The sequence below is a fragment of the Saccostrea cucullata genome, unplaced genomic scaffold (genome assembly GCF_032062105.1).
Source record: "Saccostrea cucullata isolate Sc308-1 unplaced genomic scaffold, CSIRO_AGI_Scuc_v1 ctg6674, whole genome shotgun sequence".
Taxonomy (NCBI): Eukaryota; Metazoa; Mollusca; class Bivalvia; order Ostreida; family Ostreidae; genus Saccostrea; species Saccostrea cuccullata.
Window position 1 is genome coordinate 1 of NW_026928667.1, and position 19442 is coordinate 19442.

The 19442-nt window shown below is 32.4% G+C and overlaps 2 protein-coding genes across 2 annotated transcripts; both read left to right on the forward strand.

Annotated features, from left to right (window-relative positions):
- The first annotated feature begins 6515 nt into the window (after nucleotides 1-6515).
- On the forward strand, nucleotides 6516-11688 carry LOC134278322 (uncharacterized). The gene is made up of 6 exons (XM_062760631.1): nucleotides 6516-6813; nucleotides 7983-8039; nucleotides 8183-8512; nucleotides 8787-9260; nucleotides 10816-10894; nucleotides 11157-11688. Exons 1-6 carry the CDS (start codon nucleotides 6726-6728, stop codon nucleotides 11590-11592), a joined length of 1464 nt encoding a protein of 487 aa, XP_062616615.1. The 5' UTR covers nucleotides 6516-6725; the 3' UTR covers nucleotides 11593-11688.
- Nucleotides 11689-16030: 4342 nt separating this feature from the next.
- LOC134278325 (uncharacterized) lies at nucleotides 16031-19385 on the forward strand. Its single transcript, XM_062760635.1, has 5 exons — nucleotides 16031-16075; nucleotides 16492-16815; nucleotides 17056-17847; nucleotides 18163-18241; nucleotides 18396-19385. Exons 1-5 carry the CDS (start codon nucleotides 16051-16053, stop codon nucleotides 18724-18726), a joined length of 1551 nt encoding a protein of 516 aa, XP_062616619.1. The 5' UTR covers nucleotides 16031-16050; the 3' UTR covers nucleotides 18727-19385.
- The last annotated feature ends 57 nt before the right edge of the window (nucleotides 19386-19442 follow it).

Sequence of the window (19442 nt, forward strand, 5' to 3'; positions counted from 1 at the left end):
TTGTTGTTGAGAAAAAACTTCTCTTCTCCAGAGTTACGCAAACATTTGGTAGCATTTCATGCACTGACAGGGTGTGACACAACATCTTGTTTCTATGGAATATCAAAAAAATCTTCCCTGCGGGTATTCAGAGATAATTATAAGCCACTCGAGGGCTTAGGTGAGGGAGATTTAACTGATCAGAAAATCAAAGAGTGTGAAAAGTTTATCTGTAAGTTGTATATTAACCAAGAAGCGGAGCCTACTGATACGGTAAGGAATGTATTATTTGGGAAATCAAAAAGCCCTGAAAATATGCCTCCAACTAGTGATGCCTTATGCATGCATGTAAAGCGAGTACACTACCAAGCCTTGATATGGAGACAGGCAAACATTTGTAAGTCCTTATTACCATGTCCAACTGAAATGGGGTGGAAGCTGGATAGTGGTTGTTTGGTGCCGATACTTATGAATTTAGATCCAATTCCAGAGGCTTGTCTAGATTTTATAGCTTGCAACTGCACAAAAGGTTGTAAAACAGAGAGATGTGGATGCACACGAGCCAATCTGCGATGTATGGACCTCTGTAAATGCAAAATCTTAAACAAAGATGAATGTACAAATAATAACTAAAAACAGAGGAAATTCGAATTTCGCGAGAAAACGGCGTAATTTATTTAAATTAAAGTGGTTAAATATTAGTTACTACTGATTGTATTAATTGATTGTACTTTGTTTATTTTTTTCACTCATATTGAGACTCCACCACTTCCTGGTTGAGAGCTGCAAATTTTGTCCATCTTGGCACTGGGGCCATGGAGCAGCGAGGGATCTTTTTCGTGCCAGCACCTCCTGCGACACGGAACCTTAGTTTGGTATGCATTTCCCTAGTGTATTTTTTTTTTTTGCATTGCGAAAGGATTCTAAGGTATCCAACGCTCTTTGTACTGCGTCAGAAAATGTAAACGAGGTTAAACCGGGTGTTATGGGTAAATGTCAGTGTACGCATGCACGAGAATACGAGAGAGTTCGCTCTTAAGACAACTTGCCCGTAGAATAATTCGCCATATTTGAATTAGAATATGCCATTCATTGACGCATCTCGCTCTTAAATCTGCATGTCGTATATTTAAGAAATGAATTTAATTTTTGAAAATTCATGAGGTTATGAACTACGACGCTTCACGCCGGCATATTTCATGAAGCACGTTAGCGCTTCATGATAAATATGCCGGCGTAAAGCGTTGCAGTTCATATACCTCATCAATCTTCAAAAATTAAATTCATTTCTAATATTTACATTATTTTTCTGTTGACTTGCCATAAATTTACGCAATTCAACTTTATTTTGAAAGCAAAACAGTGTGCACTTTATTTTTGTGATGTCAAGTGCGGTATTATGACGTAACAATGGAGATATTCACGCTTATTCGTGGTACATATGAAATGTCATTCATGAGAAAATGAACTGCATTTATTTTGTAAACAATCATAGGGAAATTTATTGGAAATGTAAATATATACATGTATATTCATTGGTGGCTCAAAATTTCTCTCTTATATACTCGATTCTCATTATATCGCGGGTTTCATTGTATCGCGGTATATTCCAAAAAATCAGATACGTAGCTCATATGCTTTTTCTTGAAAACAATATCAGTCTGTCATCTAAATGTAAATTTTTGTGATGATTAAAAAGGTATGGAAAATGCGTCGGGAAAAAAATTATTCAAATAAAACGTAATTTTACAGAAATCGATCTCCGTTTTTATTATTTTTAGCCCGATGAGTTTATAATATAGTAAAATCCATATAAAGTTCATGTTTTGAAAGTCTTTAGTTTGTATAATTGTTTATTATCTTATGTAAAATTACATGGTAAAATAAAAAAATAAAAATTGTAGTCCATGTCAACCTCAAGTTTCCATGTTTTCCCATACCGCGATATTATGAGAATCTCCAATTTAGGAGGTAAATGAGACTTCCTGTTTTAAAAATAGACTACAACTTAGACGATGCAAGCTTGGGAAATAATTTGATACTAAAAAGTTAGGCCATAGTTTGCTTTATTAATATCATTTGATGAAAGTTAAATTTAAAAAATCAAATTACACTTTTTTATGCAAAAGATTTAAGTACCGCGATATAATGAGACACCTGTATACATATACTTTTATACACAAACTAAGCATTGATTCCATGGCACAGAGCATTTCAAAAGGTAGGAAGAACTTGCAGTACATAGAGAACTCAACAACTTGAATTGAAAAAGTCATTTAACGACTTGTTTCATCTTTTAAACACACAAGTCTTCAGTGGTATTAGTTTTGTGTACCAAGGCATGCAAAAGAATTTGATATACAGCAATCCAAATACAGATTGATAGAAGCCTATAGTGACGTTTTCCATGTTGGGGAGAGGGGCATCTCCGAAAACAAAAATATGCGTACTACAGAGCTGTGCCACACGTGTACCATCAGATCTATTTTATTCCGTATAAATCCAGAACAGATGTCAGGTTCCATGCATGCAGCCGTTATGGGTTACATCCGATTTCTAAAAATGACAAAACTCTATGCTAATCGGAGATAAAATTTAAAAATTTTGCTTTGAAAGTACTATCAGTCAAAGTAGGCAAATCATTGTAGAAATATGAACGATCCTACATGAATATTCACTAACCTAGAAATGTTCTGCTCTGATTGAATTTCGGTTAGAGACACGTGCATATTGGTTCACGTATTGCAGTCCTTTTTTTAAAGCAACTTGTTCCTATCATTTTCGTTCATTGGCCATCTTTCTGGATGTTGACTAGTTTAAAATAAACAGCATGAAAACGTGTAGTTAGGTATTATTCAGTATCCTTGACAAACCGTCATGCAATCAAATCGCATGTATTACTTCCAGTTATGGTCATATGCAACTTAGTTTAAACATTATTGGGTTCTTCCCTGGAGTTGAAGAGTTCCACTAAATGAAGGTCCTGTGTGCAATACTTTTAATGTCTATGTATGGATTTGTACACCTCTTCTAAAACAAATTTTGATGGGGAAAAAAAACTGGAATTGATGTGTTGTAATTTTTGTATATTTTTCTTTGAATGATGCAAAAATGTTCATATGATATCTTCCAAAAACCCCTGGTAATGCATGCTGATTTTTTGTCTGTGAACATCTGATAGCACTATAATGTTAAATTAAGAATATCTTGAAAAATTATCGGTAGGTTAGGTACCTTGCGTATGTCCTTAACTGAAATCTGTCATTATAATATGCGGTCTCATACATAGGACCTGTCTCCACGTCTCACAGTGGTACATGTATTTCAACCCGAGACCTAAGGATCAACTCCTTTCTTTGCAACTCTCGAGCATACGCTCTTGCCACTGCGCAACGCGGACCACTAAATAAATATTATTAGTGTTATATGTATAATTTATTTTCTGTAAAATATACAATGTAGTAATGCAGTGTATCAACTTTGTCAACTGGCTGCACTTGACCCTATTAATAATAAATGTTGGACGATATAACTTTCAAATATTGTAATATTTAAGAAATACACAACGTTATTTAGTGAACATGGCGTTATGAATAGCAATTGCTCTGCTGGCATATTCCATGATGCGCGCTAGCGCATCATGGAAAATATGCCAGCAGAGCTATTGCTATTCATAATGCCATGTTCACTAAATAATCGTTGTTTATTACTTATATTTGCATTCTTTGATGTTGTCAAGAATATCAGAGGAAATCCTGGCTTACATATGGATGTGGCTTGTTGTCTTCAGTAAAGAAAAACAAACGGCTATAAAATTAGTATATCTGATCATTGCACCTTTTCTCTAATAATCACAAACAATTTATAGAGTATTTGCCTCTTAAACACAGTTATCTGGATACAAGCTGCACCCATCTCCTAATTTTTGTTTTGATTCAGTTGTGACGTCATCGATCAACGTTATTGAAACCCTCTGACAAAAATCAATAATTTAACCTTATGTTAAAAAAAAAGAGATTGCTTTAATAATGATTATAACTCCAGAATGCTTTTCTATGATTTTTAAAGTTTTTTCTATTCAATTTTAAAAGCTGAAATCGTTCTTGAAATAGACATATGCTGCTCTTTCTGAATGTTTCATAACCCAAGTGTGAAGAGTTATCGTTCTTTGTACAAATATGCAAAAATATGATAAGAAAAAATAAAAATATGGAGTTGTCTTCAATTTTTAAAAAGTTTTATATTACAATTAAATACATTGACCAAAATTAAATTTTTAAAGATATCAATCAGCAATTTTAAATTGTTCTGAATTTCTTTTTTTCCAAAAAATATTATTAAAAACTTATTTTTATTCCTTTAACGAAACATTTCATATATATACTTCTCAACACTTTTTTATTACGTAAAGGAGAGGTTGTTTTACACGAGTGTAATAAGCCATTTGCGTCTATAGTGCTATGAACGCAGTTGATGGCTACATGTTCATAGTGGGAGAGAGCAGTGGATATGCAAATATTGATACTTAAATACATGTATATAGCGGTTATACATGTACATACTATGTAGTATGTACCGTGTATCTGAAGTCGAGTGAAAGTAAGGTCAATGAATTTTATTTTAGTATTTTGTGTTAATAGGCTACTAAGGTAAATTAATATTTTTTTTAATGTTTGTATTATATGAAAGAGCAAACAAAAAGGCAACGTTTTCCATAGAATTTCTGAACAGACACATGAATGTATGTTACGGTGTTAGTTTGATCCAAAACAAAGAGAGTTACTCTGCCATGCAGGCAGAAGCAAAGGTAAAATTTTAGAGTTATTCCTCTTCGAACTAATTAGCTGCAGTTTCAACACTAGAGATATCGATGTTTTTCTGAGGTATGTGTTTTAAGGACTTTTCTGAAAAATAAAAAGAAAAGGGAAAATTAATGTATTTAAACAAGATAAGAAGAAGATTAGGTTTCTTTATATTAATTGTTGAAATGTTTTGAACAAAATTATTTTATGGATTGCAAACAAGATCTTTCATCAGCTAGTCTGAAAATATCCAATGTTTTCCAGAAACTTTTACGATTTTTTGCTAGGAAAACAGTTTTCCTGGCACGTTAAATATCAAAATCGTATTAACAAATCCTGGAAAACATCAGAATTATTCGGACTATCATCTAATTAGTTCCTTGGTGTTTTATTTATCTTACACATGTAAATAAAACGATTCAATTTTTTAAAAAGATATTTGTACACATTTCTCAGACATATTTATCTGGGGAAGAATATCCCCACCCCTCAAAAAAAAAAAAAAAAAAAAAAAAAAAAAACTAGTGCCCATCTTTAGCCAGTGTGCATATGGAAGATGTCACTCCCGATTATGTCCCTGGTTTGTCAGGGATAAAGGAATTTGAATTTCCTTTTCACTTAAATATTAAATAAGTAATCAAACGTAATAAGTAATTTGCAGATATTGCATGCCATGTCCTCTGAAGCATAAAAATATTGATAAATATCATTAAAATGAGGATTTCTTTTCTTTTGCCACTTGTTTTCACAGCATGTGTGGCCATAGTGCATCAGGATCAGTGCAAACTTTTAACCGAAGATAATCATTATTTAATTATAAGGTTTAATCTTAAGTTGCATTGATGATTTATCAAATAAATAAAAATGAAAACTTCTATTTGGTACATTGGTTATACATGTATATTGGTTAATGATAATTCAGACAAAATACGCGGACCAGTAAAGTAGAAGTGCAAAAACATTTTAATACAATACAAATACACGTAAGATACATGTCTTGAACTATTTTTTGATCTTGTAACATCATTTTGATTTTTTTTTGCGTCGAAATAAGTGAAACTAAAATAATATTAACATTTTGAAGGTACAAGTACTCATTGTACTGTACGTACCGGTTTGTACATACAGTGTATTTTTTTCTAGCAACACAGCCTCACACACCTACATGCATGTACATGTGCTTTATGTATGTATTCCTTCTGATTAACCTATACGTATTTAATTATTCAATACACTATGTGCATTAAATATACATTTAGTTTCTTTGTGTTTAAGGGTATACTCTAATATGTCACACCTTTTGATTTTGGTTCAATAGAATTCTTGAATTAAAATTTATACTTCCTTATTGGCTGGCTGGGTTAAAGTCAATAAGAGAAACTTATACAAAGTACAGGTTTATACACTGTACATCACGAAATATAATCACAAGACTCCCTTCTTTTAATTCCCAAATCCCGGAAGTCTTGTGTGAAGACGGACGGGTTATTAATTAAACCCTTTAATTAACCCTAAGTAATGCATGTAGATTCTGATCAACAATAAAGATATTTGAAGTCTACCTTAAACGCGATATACCTAGTATCTTCACACATTAAAGCATTTTACTTTTATTTGATGAAATCATTTCACCATGCAATGTTTACATCCTATTCCATTGGTTAAATTTACTTTGGATTACAAACTGGTTTTCGAGTAATTTTCTATAAAAAGAAATTCTTTGTCAGAACTCAATTACTGCAAGTGCCGTTTACGGGGCATTTAATTCTGCAGAAATGGGTGTGCGTTTAGAACCAAACAATTGTCCAAGGATAAACCGAAACTTAAAGAGTCTTTATTAATTTTTTCAATCGCCTGAGATTAAATTTAAAGTGTCGGACCTTAAGTTAACTTGTTGACGGAAAAGTCTTTCATCCCAAGAACCACTTTGTCAGCGCGGTCAGTATGACGAATGGCGGGTATGTCCCATTCTTTAATCGGCGGACGACAGACATGATTTTTTGTATGTTTTGGATCCTGTTTACTTTCCTAGGTAAGATTGTGATTTTGTGTTAATTATTTTTAATATTTTTCTTCTGAATTTGAGATACATGTATGAATTAAACTACCGGGTCTCCTCAACTGTAATCATGTACCTGCATTACCAACTTGAATGATTTTCAAAGATGTGATGATAAAGCTGTTTTGTATTCAAATATGCTGACAATTTGTTCTTAGATGGATTTGTTTTAACAACCAATCTTTTAGAGTGCCAAGTATTTCAAAATCCAAAATGACAAAATTTTAAATAGTTTATAGATTTTATAGATGAATCATAAAGAAGTTGATAGTACAGAACAATAACATAAAATAAGCTTAATTTAAAAAAAATGAAGACGCTAATGAATTTCAAAGTCACTTCATTGAATAAAGCATATTTATTTTCAACTTGACAAAAATGTTAACTTTTTTATACATGTATATGACCTTTACATGTGGCCTAGGGTGTTTTCAGCACATTAACAAGAATTTCTGACTACGGCTGGGTGATTGGAAATAAAGCCATCAATGACTTGACGCCTCCTGTATCAGATAAATCGGAAATTACCTGACTTAACAAATAGCCCGTGTATAATAAATTTCAGACGGGGAAAGGGTCTTTATAGAAATAGGTTAAACATGACATCTTCCTCCATTTGCCATTTTTACTATGATGGAGCAATCTTAAATCATAGAGTAGGACGTGTGAATCTTGCTTTAATTAATAATTACAATATCAGATATCAGTCATTGACTACAGCATTCATAATAGACCTGAAAGCAAGCAGTATTGTATACATCAGCTGATCTCTAACGAAGAATGAAAGGAAGGAGGAATGCATCAACACATGATGTCATCTGGAATAGCACATGTAATAAAAAAAAGTGACCATAAATAAAGCTACTAATAATCATAACTTTAAAAAAAAAATATTCGAAAACTTGCGTACCCCATTTGTATATTATTAATAAACAAATATAAAACCATTAATCTAACATCACTACAAACGCAGTCAATCAATGTCTTTGATTTGAGTAAATGGGCCGAATGGCATTGATTTGAGGAAACTGCTACATGTATATGCTTACCCTTACCAATGCAGTCATGTTTGGTACAATATTTAGAGATTAATCATCTTTGAAGGAAGTCATGTATTCAATAATTATTTATTAAATTTGCAGGCCCTGTTAAAGGTGAGACAGCATGCCAGATGGCCATGACACAGTATTCTTTACCTGGTAATTAATCTAAACCATAATAGAATTGTTTGTCTTACAGGGTTTATAAATAAATCTAATACAGATATGTTAACTTTGTATATATTAATGTTCCAATGTAGCTTTTTTATATCACTAAGTATTTTTTTAATTTTGATATACAGGAGCATCCCTTTGTTACAGTACATCAGGAACTGGAAATAGAGTTGTACTGAACGCCTTCGATGCACATCACTCCTCCGTATCAGTTTGTAAATGTACTGTTACTACGACACACAGTACAAAAGTCAACTTTGCACCATTAAATCAACTACAACCCACTTCACAGTTCTGTTCCAGCAGTATTGTTGTCAGAACTTCTACGGAGTCCGGAATTTCTATGAATTGTTTTATTGGTGGAGGTCTCAGCATAACTCCTCAAGAAACAATGTCATTCTCCTTTGAAAAACCACCCTATTCATACGATGCCAACTATTGTATAATGTTATCGCCAGGTAAAAACAAATTTTCTTTTCTTTTTTTTTTACTGATTACATTTGTATTTTTTTCATAGAATATTGAATTTAATTTTGTGGACATTGATATTGAATACTGATCATTGTTATCTCCATATCCTTCACTGCGATTCTTGATTAGAAAAAAAAACCATTTATCTTTGCACTTAAAAAATGCATGAACAATACTGTATTAGATTTAAGAATGCACGTCTTCCAAATTATACAATGGTAAAAAGGTATTCAAAAATTATTTTACCTGATTTCAATGAAGACAACGCAGACGCAACACTTAGTTTGAACTGTGAGGGAGACATTCCCGGCATGTCGTCATCAACTTCTACAACACAAAGCACAACAACTACGACCTTACCGAGGACAACAACCACAACAACAACACAGAGCACAACATCAACAACTACTGCCAGACCTACAACGACAACATTAGCTACAACAACAACAACATTAGCTCCAACAACAACTACAGCGACTACATCATCAACCTCGACAACAAAACCAACGTCAACGACAACGAAACCAACGTCAACGACAACAAAACCAACGTCAACTTCAACAGTAACAACAACAAGTAGTACAACCACATCTCCACAAGTATCAACACAATCTACGACCACACAGAAACAGACTACAGCAGAGAAAACAACACAGTCCACAACTAAGCGTACATCTGGTTTAACAACGACGAAAGAAGCTAATACAGGAGAGTCAGTTGCCTCGACTTCTGAATGTAAGACAACAATGCATGATCTTCTATGGTATGCCTCTCGCCAAACTGATTCTTTTCACATTGCGTAAGATTTTGAGCTATCCTTCGTTTTTTTTTTTTTCATCAGTTGTGTTCGTTGACCATATTCCTGGATACTGATAAGCTGAAAATTAACAAAATGTACATGACAACGGGTAACTGCGTATTCGCTAGTAATAGGCAGGAGACTTGACAAACCGCCGTGCAATCAAATTACAGTACACTTATTTACAACTTTTACATATTATTAATACCTTTTTAACCACTAATCTTTATATATATATACGGTAGGTATTCAACTCTATGCAAACCCTTATATAGATTTAAACAAAGAAATATATTTAGTCGTTGGTGTTAACATTTAATTTCAGTAGAGACACATTTACTACTGGTTTATAAGTCGCATACTGTAGGTGTGAAGTTTTGCCCATCAACCAGTCGGGAAAAGGTTGTCCAATATGCAAGGGCTTTGCTAAACGCCGATTGAATAAAGATAAAAAAAAGAGTCATTTTGGTGAGATGCATACTGATTAGTTAAGATTTATTTTTTGAAATTATTTATTTAATAGTTATTCAAAATGAAATTATGCTCAACTTATACTGTTTATAGATGTACCGTACGGTCTTAGATCTACGGAAAAGAAACTGAAATGTTATCAATTAATTACATATAATTATACAGCTAGAGCATAATAATAAAGCCGAACATGTAATGTAAGCTTTGTATACTAACAAACTCAAAACTGCCTATGAGAAGGAAAATTAAAAACTTGCAATTGATATACATGTATACATGTACTTAAGGTTTCGTCAAAGGTCAACATATTCAAAAATTTATTTTTACAATAGCCCCAAAACTATATGAGGTATAAAGTTAAAACTTTTACAGTTTATCAATTTTTCATTGATTAACAGATAGAAAGTATCACTTGATAAAAAAAATACTTGGAAAAAATAATAATTGAGAAAAATTCTTCTTAAAAATGCATATATTTTCAAAAAATACACCATATTAATTCCTCTGAATGAAAACCATCATTGCAGAAACAAAATATGTTTATTAATGAAGGGCAAGTTGGACTCTGGAAAGTTGTTTTCCCTGTTTATTTTGTCCAAATGTTAAGACTTGAAAGTGAAAGTACATTGCAAATGGCGGATTCTATAGGGGTCTTGACTTTATACATGTCATGCTTTCAATAACAGCCTTTCAGAGACCATTCACGTCCTACTTGCCCTTCAATGATAAACATATATTATTTCTGCAATGATGGTTTTCACAAAAAGGCCAGAATGAATTAAGCAGGTGCATTTTTTAAAAATATGCACATTTTCTGATACAATTTTTCTCCAAAAAATCTTTTTTAAAACATTTGTTATCAAGTGATACTTTCTATCTATTGATCAATGATATATTTATAAACTGTAAACGTTTTGACTTTATACCACACATAGTTTTGGAGCTATTGTAAAAATAATTTTTTAGACATGTTGACCTTTGACGAAACCTTAATTAATTTTCTCTTTTCTTTATTTACAGGGAGTTACATTATTCCGGTGATCGGAGCTGGTGTAATCGTTGTTGTTGCCATAATTTTAGCAATCTGTTACAGCCAAAGGTACTGATAATGAAATCTCGTAATTCTACAATTTGTATTTTATGTATTATATACATGTACATTTTAACATGGAAATAATAATATAGTTTGTTTCTTTATTAAGAACTCCTAAGCTTTTGGTGGGGCCAAAATAACACCCTTAGTTTAACAGTGTTTTTTTAAGATGTTACCATTGCAAATATCATTTGAGAAAGGGAACACAACTTCTCAAACTATACAATTGCATAATAATATCATAGACTGAATTTTTTGTATTCCACAGGAAAAAACGCAATAACACGTATACTCATGGGAATGATTCATATGCATTTAAAAACAAAGCAAATTCACCATACTCTCCTGACTATTATGCTGGCCCAGGAATGACCAGTAAAATCTCAACGTCCACTAAATCGACGGAAATAAACACGATCGTGATTGATGACGTCAGAGATAATGTGTCTGTATCAACCAATCTAAGTGAAGGAACTTATATACGTCATAATGTACGACAACCAATCAACAATGATGCTCCAATGTACGCCATGGTTGATAAATCTGCAAAAGAAAACATACCAGTCACTGACGTATTGTATTCTCAGGTAGATAAATCAGCAAACCAGATTAATCAGCCATTATCGTCAGATGCCGTGTATTCACAAGTAGATAAATCAGCAAACCAGAACCTTCAAACCACAGAGGCAGACGTAGTGTATTGAGTAAATGGTGGAACAATTTGTTTGTCTTTTCTTTGAAGCAAGTGAAGTTGATGTTTTATTTTGAACCAGGCCATTAAGTGTTCATGCAACCATTAATTTTTTTCATAAGGATGTAATTATATTTTTACATTTGAAAATGTTTATTCTACAATTTATAATGAAAACCGGTTTGTATCAAGTTTAATTTTATATATAGGTATATTTGTTTCTGAAGTGTAAAATGCTCTCAACAAGTAAACAGAATTATATAAGCATTGCTTAATATTTAATTTCGGATGTTGTCGGCCCTAAAATAGCGCCTCATCGTGTTGACAAATATGATACAGAGGTTTAGTTTAATCGAAAATTAATATATTTATTTACATGTAGTTTGTATTGTGTATTTTGCCTAGCAGTGTCAAAGTAAAGTGTAAAAACTGACTACAGTGTAGGTTTCAAAATAGATATTATAAAGAAATTTCATATCATACTGAATGTTATTATATGTTTTATCCATTTTAATTTTAATAAGACCACATTAATGTGAGTTTTTCTTTCATTCATTTCAATTTAGGATTTATAGCATGTAAGATCTAATAGTAAAATCATTATCTTTTTGAATTGTTTATAGATTTAAATGATTTTGATTCATTTATTAAAACAATTACATGTATATGCAAGTTTACTTAAGAAGTGAATTTAATTTCCGAAGATTCATGAGGACATGTGCATGTAATGTATCTTTAAAAAAAATAATGAAACAAGATGTGTTTGTGAAACGCTATGCGCCCGGCGGCAACAAATTATTAAAAAAAAAAGCTTTTTTAGCCTATATGTCACAGTCATGGTCATTGACCTTGGTATTATTTGAAAGAAATTGATTAGTAAAGTATGGATACCAAATATGAAGTCTCTATATCTCTTGTGGTTCAAAAGTTATGGCAAAGGTACGAAAAAAACTATTTTAGCATAAAGGTCACAGTCAAGGTCACAAGGTCATTGACCTTGGTGTCATTTGAAAGAGATTAATTAGTGGAGTATGCATACTAAATATGCAGTCTCTATCTTCTATGGTTCGAAAGTTATGGCAAAGGTACGAAAAAACTATTTTTAGGATAGAGGTCAAAGTAAAGGTCACAAGGTCATTGACCTTCATGTCATTTGAAAGGGCTTAATTAGTGGAGTATGCAAACCAAATACGAAGTCTCTATATTCATGGTTCAAAAGTTATGGCGAAGGTTAAAGTTTGCAGATAAAAAGCTATTTTTAGCATAAAGGTCACAGTCAAGGTCACAATGCCATTTACCTTAGTGTCATTTGAAAGAGCTTACTTAGTGGCGTATGTATACCAAATATGAAGTTTCTATCTTTCATGGTTCAAAAGTTATGGCGAAGGTTAAAGTTTACAGACAAACAAACAAACAAACAGACAGACAGGACAAAAACAATATACGCACCGGATCTATCGATTCGGGCGCATAATTTACAATTTCCATCGATCTCAAATGCATAACCTCCCTACAACCTTGGGACATGTTTGATGTGCATGGTAAGATCAGGAATCGTTATTATTTAATTTTCTGGGACTTCTTTGTAATTAATGATTCCATCAACCAATAAATGTCATACAGTTCATGTGATTGTTAGTCAGGATAAAAATTATCAGTAAAATGTAACCTGGAATTGAGTTCTTACATTTCCGAGATATCTGGATCAATATTTCCCGTGAATGTCTCAATAAAGATTGGAAATCACGTCCAAGAAAGATAACTCGAAGAAATTTTTTCTGCCTCAATCTTGAGTTCGTTAGATTATACATGTAGTTCATTTTAGCATGTAGGACTATAAAAACTTTTAAACTTGTCAAAGTTAATTGGTTTTTTTTTCTTGATTATGATCAGCTAATTTATTGCTAGTATCTTTTTATGTATATAATTTTTTTTTGAAAATTAAGTTAAATTTAGAAGTTGAATAAAAGGCATGTGACATTTTCTTTTTATAAGCGAGAAAAAATTGAACATGTTGAAACTTAGACTAACTTTATAGGAGGAAATTGTTGCAATAACGGTAAATAGGGACATAATTCTCGTTTTATGTTTGTAAACTTTTTTTGCAATAACGGTAAATGTTTTATGGGGGTAGGGCGACGCCCTTTCTTTATGTACATATACACTGTAATGGGTTTAGAGCGACATAAAAGTTAATTTATTATCTCTTCGATTTTTCTGTGTTCACTCATTCGTTAAAGTAACATGCTGCCATTGTTAAAAAATGACATGGCCGGCTTCCCTCCGATCTGTTGCCTGTCTGATATCAGTTATACACCATACTTCTCCCTTAATGTCTAATGACCTTACATTTAACTTACTAATAAAACCACGGTCACGGGTTGTTTTAAATTTCTCTGTATAGAAACTTTTAAATGTGTAATGAGATGAGAATTTAGTACCAAAATTTTATTTACGGAAGAAGTTTATTGTTTTCATCTCCGTATCAAAAGGAAATGAAATAACTGAAATACCGAAAACTTAGGAGCGGTGTGGCCGAGAAACGATTAAGTTTCAAAAAGAACGTAAAATTTGTGATGACACGACACAGGGCGGCTACCCTACTAAACTATTTTATCCACGGACCATGGCGCAACCGAGGAAACCAGGAATTATGGATCATAAGTACTGTATTAATATTTGCAGGTTTGTTGTATTTTTAATTTCGTTAACCACTTGATCAACTTACACATATCGTCCCATTAAGGGAAAAAATAGCCAATATCAAATATCAGAAAAAAAGTGAAAACTTGTCTCTTATTTTGTATACATAATATTTTGGGTTTTTTGCTGCGTGTGTATGTGCGTGTACTCATGAAACAAAACGTACTCAATTTAGCGTTTTTAATATAATTCAATTTCGATTCGTCTAAAGTGTCATTTTATAGATAATACATGTACATCCCCAGTGATATATTTAAATTATCATTTTTGAGGTATATTTCAATAATGCTTTTTTCAGAAAAAAAAAAGAAGAGCGTACTAATCGGCTTGATGACATTTACAATAATTTCAAATAATTTTTGCTGCTATTTGGGTTTAAGATGTAATGTTTTTGGACTTAAAATGTAAATCAAGATAAACAAACGACAATGCAGAGAAGGACGAGCCTAAAATCGATGTAATCCTTATTCAAGATTACCGTACCATCTGTTGTAATTATTGACTATCAGCTGGGTATAAAATTTAATGTCGGCCAAACACAGGTATAAATAAGGATCCTGTATAAAGCATAGGAATAATATTTATCGACGGACAAAAAAACGTACTTCCTTATTTATTGCTTTTTATAAAACATTCAATCCTTTGTATTAAGTATCTCTGAAAATAAGGTTTATAGACGAATACTGAATAAATTAAAGATATGAGTAACATATTTTTTATGTCTGTGTCAAGGATTTCAATAAATTTTGTGGGTTTATATTACAGTTTTGTGTGAATAAACTGACGATCCATTTACTCTCATGTTACCCATGCATTAAATTTTCTTGTCTTTCAAGCAGGAATTTCTACATTATATTTACAAATCCATCACTCTTTTTATATACACATACATGTATTTATCAAAACAATCCATTCCTTTAAAAACATCAATGAAGTAAAAAAATTAAACACATCGTACATAAATAATGTCCATTTGGATAAGGAGAGTCGTGTTTCCTAAGGATATTTAAGAAAAGAAAGAAAAACAATCTATTTACATGTACGTATACCTATCTATCTTCACCCTAAAAATTCTGTTTTCTTCTTCTCAACCGTCTCTTGCCCATCCCGTTGTTAGCTTAAAATGAAGCCCGTATTATTTTGGTGTCCACATTCGGCAAATGAGTGAGATGGTGTACATACATGTACTCGTATAAGATATCTCAGAAGGATACAAATTATGAAAAGCCGTTACAATTTTTTTCAAATAAAATTTGTACATTCTACATATATACTATATCAAGAAAGATGACATAGCTAATAAAGTATACGTAGAACAAGTCATTTGAGGAAATATTTTCATCATTCACTGCAAAAAAAAAAAAATCTAAATTTCAAGACTAAAACATTAATTGATCTAGGCCTAAAATGTTTAGAATCGAAGTTACTAGCATGCGTCACTTTAATAGATTTGTGCATACAGATTGAATTACATTGTTCATGTACCATTAATATTTGCAAAGTAATCTAAATAATTATTGTTTAATAATATTCATCTGTACACGGATGTTCTGATGTGCTTTTTTTAAAAAAAAATCAAATAAAAGTTATGCAATTAATAATTTCATAACCATCCTCTCTGCAAATCATAGAAATATAACAACAAATGCATTACTAAAAGAAAACTGCACATGTAGAAATGAATAAAGCACACTGTAAACAAGATCTTAAAATAACATCAAAATTTCTAATTTTATGCTTTGCGAGGAGTTACTCCCCCTGTTATAATATGGCAAAGACAAACTCAATTCCAGGTAAAATGCAAACTTTTATTTTGATTTGATGGAGCTTCCAAACATTTAAGGAATGAAGCTTATTTGAACCTATACCTAACTAGGATCAGTTTACGCTTTATAAACCGCTTCGCCGCATGAACTGGCCTAAGTTATATTGTATCGTACAACATAGGTACAAATAAGCCTCATTCTCATATATATATATAATTTAATTTCAGTGTAGACAATAACACAATTTTTCCTCTAAAATTGGCTTCAAATTGATTGAGCATATTTTAAAAGACCTAAATATGTGACTAACCAACTTGTTACACGATATTACATAATTTTTTTTATTCATTCAAATGACTTGTTATAACTAAAATTAAATTAACTACTGATAAAACAAATATTTTCCCCATTGATTTTGACATAAATGTTTACGTATTTTCCAGTTGCCCTTTTATGTTACAACAACCAGATATTAGGGCGTCACGTCGTCATAGACGCTTACAGAGCCAAAGAATCTAGTACCACAACCTGTCTATGTACAGTGTCCAGTGATAAACCTAATACACTGAACTTCACAAACTACAACGGCGTCCATCCTGAGAAAGGGTGTGGGAGTTCTGTAATAGTTCAAGCTGATGGTACAAGTTTTTCAATGAACTGTTTTGTGACTGACAAGCAGCTTCAAATTAATGGGTCAGATGTTAAAATTAATCTAGAGGATCCACGGCTAACCTCCGACACAAGTTACTGTATATCTGTTGAATCAGGTAAACATTAGAATTCCACAAAATCTTTTCAATGAAACGGCTAAAACATTTGTATGAGACCTGTGCTTCATTTATTAAAGTTATAACATAAAATACAATATGAAAACACGTCTATATGCTTCACTTCTCAAATCTATATACTTCACTTTAAATAATGATAAGGCTTTAATACATATTGACAAGTTATGGTAATATATATACTTGTGAACTGCACTGAAGATATTTTTTATGTTTTTAAAGCTGATTCATCTGCCATGCTAAACATCTCTTGTGAAGGAGACACTTTACCTTCTTCAACAACAACACTATTTCCTCCAACAACCGAGCAGGAAGAGACTTCTTCATCTTCCCTGACAACTGGAAGTCAGACAACCACGGACACAAGTCTGTCATCACCTATAACAACAGCACAAATTACAACCACAACATCAACCGCCTCACAAAGTCTATCAACATCAACTCAATCGTCAGTTCCAACAGAAGAAAGCACCTCATCACTCTCAACAACAGCTTCTCAAACCTTACCCGCGTCATCCCAGGCAGCAACAACTGGAGCTTTAATGACAACGGCAGCTACTTCAATAGACACTGTGACAACTTCATCTTCATTCCAGACAGTGACCACATCTGAAATTTTAACCACTACATCAAATATTGTCACTAGTGGTCTTACCACAGAAATAGATACAACCACTGAAGACAAGACCACTGACAATGACGTAACTAAGGATAGGCCAGAGTCCACCACTGGAAATAACGTCATAGAATCATCAACTGCTCCCACTCAAACCCCAGCTCTCACAACAACGAAAGACGTGGCAGACTCGACAACAGCTCGATCTCAAACTTCAAAGTCTGTAACAACGCAAAACTTGACCTCAACAGCTACTGAGCAGGTGTCAAAACAACCAGTGACGTCAACGTCATCATCAGCAATATTGACATCTACCGACGGTATCCAGAGTACCACTACAAAGAGAACGACGCCATTTGTAACAACTAGTAAACCCCTTCCGGAGCGGGGGACTCCATGTACGTATGGATATAATATTAACATTTCAAAAATTCTTCTATGTAAATGAAGACATTGACTGATATAATCTCAATTATTAATCACAGATTTACAGACAACCAAACATTTCAGAGAAGTTAAAGAGTATGCTAAACAATTGATAAAAGTGTGAAAATAAAAGGATAACGACAGGAGATAAAACATTTCACTGCATTTTGTGCTTGCAGTTCTCTCGAAACCTTTCATTACGTAATAGGGTAAATAATAGAGAGAGCCATAATTGTACAAATATTTAAAAATATCTTTGTTATCTTATGAACGTTTTAAATTTTTAGGGAGTGGAATAATTCCAGCAATATTACTTGGAATAATACTTCTCGTTGTATTGGTTTTTGCCTTCATCAAATGCCAAAGGTAGGTATAAATGTTTGAGAAATTTCAAATACGCCGAATATTAAAAATTTACACACCTGACACGATGAGTTTTCGTCGAAGTCTTGATTATCTATATTTAACTTATTAAGAACTCCAAACATTTGCCTCAGATTGTATTTTCTTTGTATTCCAGAAGCCGAGAGATAAAGTATCCTAAAGATAATGAGAACATCTCCATTGATAAATATCCATCCATGGGAGAAACAAACTTTGGTTATGATGCTTATGACGAGGGACCTGACATTAATGCAGAGTTTACGAAAATTCCCGAGGAAATTGAAATAGATGGTATTGTTTTATCAAACACTACCATAGATGATGTAGAATCCCACGTACAACCCCACAACTTAACAGAAGGACCATTTGTTAGATATAATGTGAAAGATTACCGGGCGAGTGGAAATATTCCAAAGTACGCTGTTGTCAATAAAGGCACTCAAAACGGACCTGATATTTATTTCTAGCAAGTAGTAATTGCGAAAGTTAATAGAACTGAGTTGTTGAATTTGTTCTGAACCCCAGAACCTTAGCAGCTTCAATAGTAATGTACTCTGTTCAGTGATATATAAGATGCTAGTAGTACATTGACTCCATTTGAATTAACAGTACGCATTTACATCATGATCAAAGGTGTTTGCCTTGGAAAATATTCTCATTCAACCAGTATATCATACTGATGGAGAAAATATTTCACGTCACAAAACTCGATTGAATGAAGAATTAAATAGAATTTATCTTAATGGCAACTATTGTTATTATCAGCATTACAATACATATGGTGCTCTCATTTTATTTGTACACATCATTCATGCGTTTGCAAGGGAAAGTCAGGGTAAAATTTTCATTTGAAGATTCAAAAAATCATGACATCATAAGTTATTTGTTTATCTGATTGTGCAATTTTTGCAGTTAAGCAATTTTTATGATTTTTTTGTAATCACATGTGTAATTAAATGAGAGAAAATTAAATGCATACATTTGGAACAAATATGTCCGAATTTATATGCTTTTTACTGTTATTGTAGAATTTTCAGACGTGTGTTGTGGATTTATTTGTATATGGGATTCTTTAAATTACAAGACATGAATGTATATTTTCATTATTCACCTAAAGTTATTACCATAAAGCATTATTGTATAATTTTTTTTTTTACTTTATATCAACAATTAATATGTAAAC

Excerpts from the sequence above, each read along its gene's own strand:
- LOC134278325 (XM_062760635.1), top strand. The coding sequence starts at position 16,051 with ATGGCAAAGACAAACTCAATTCCAG. Across the intron at positions 16,076-16,491 it reads AAAGACAAACTCAATTCCAG|TTGCCCTTTTATGTTACAAC; the intron begins GTAAAATGCAAA and ends CGTATTTTCCAG. Across the intron at positions 16,816-17,055 it reads CTGTATATCTGTTGAATCAG|CTGATTCATCTGCCATGCTA; the intron begins GTAAACATTAGA and ends ATGTTTTTAAAG.
- LOC134278322 (XM_062760631.1), top strand. The coding sequence starts at position 6,726 with ATGACGAATGGCGGGTATGTCCCATTCTTTAATCGGCGGACGACAGAC. Across the intron at positions 6,814-7,982 it reads GATCCTGTTTACTTTCCTAG|GCCCTGTTAAAGGTGAGACA; the intron begins GTAAGATTGTGA and ends TTAAATTTGCAG. Across the intron at positions 10,895-11,156 it reads GCAATCTGTTACAGCCAAAG|GAAAAAACGCAATAACACGT; the intron begins GTACTGATAATG and ends TGTATTCCACAG.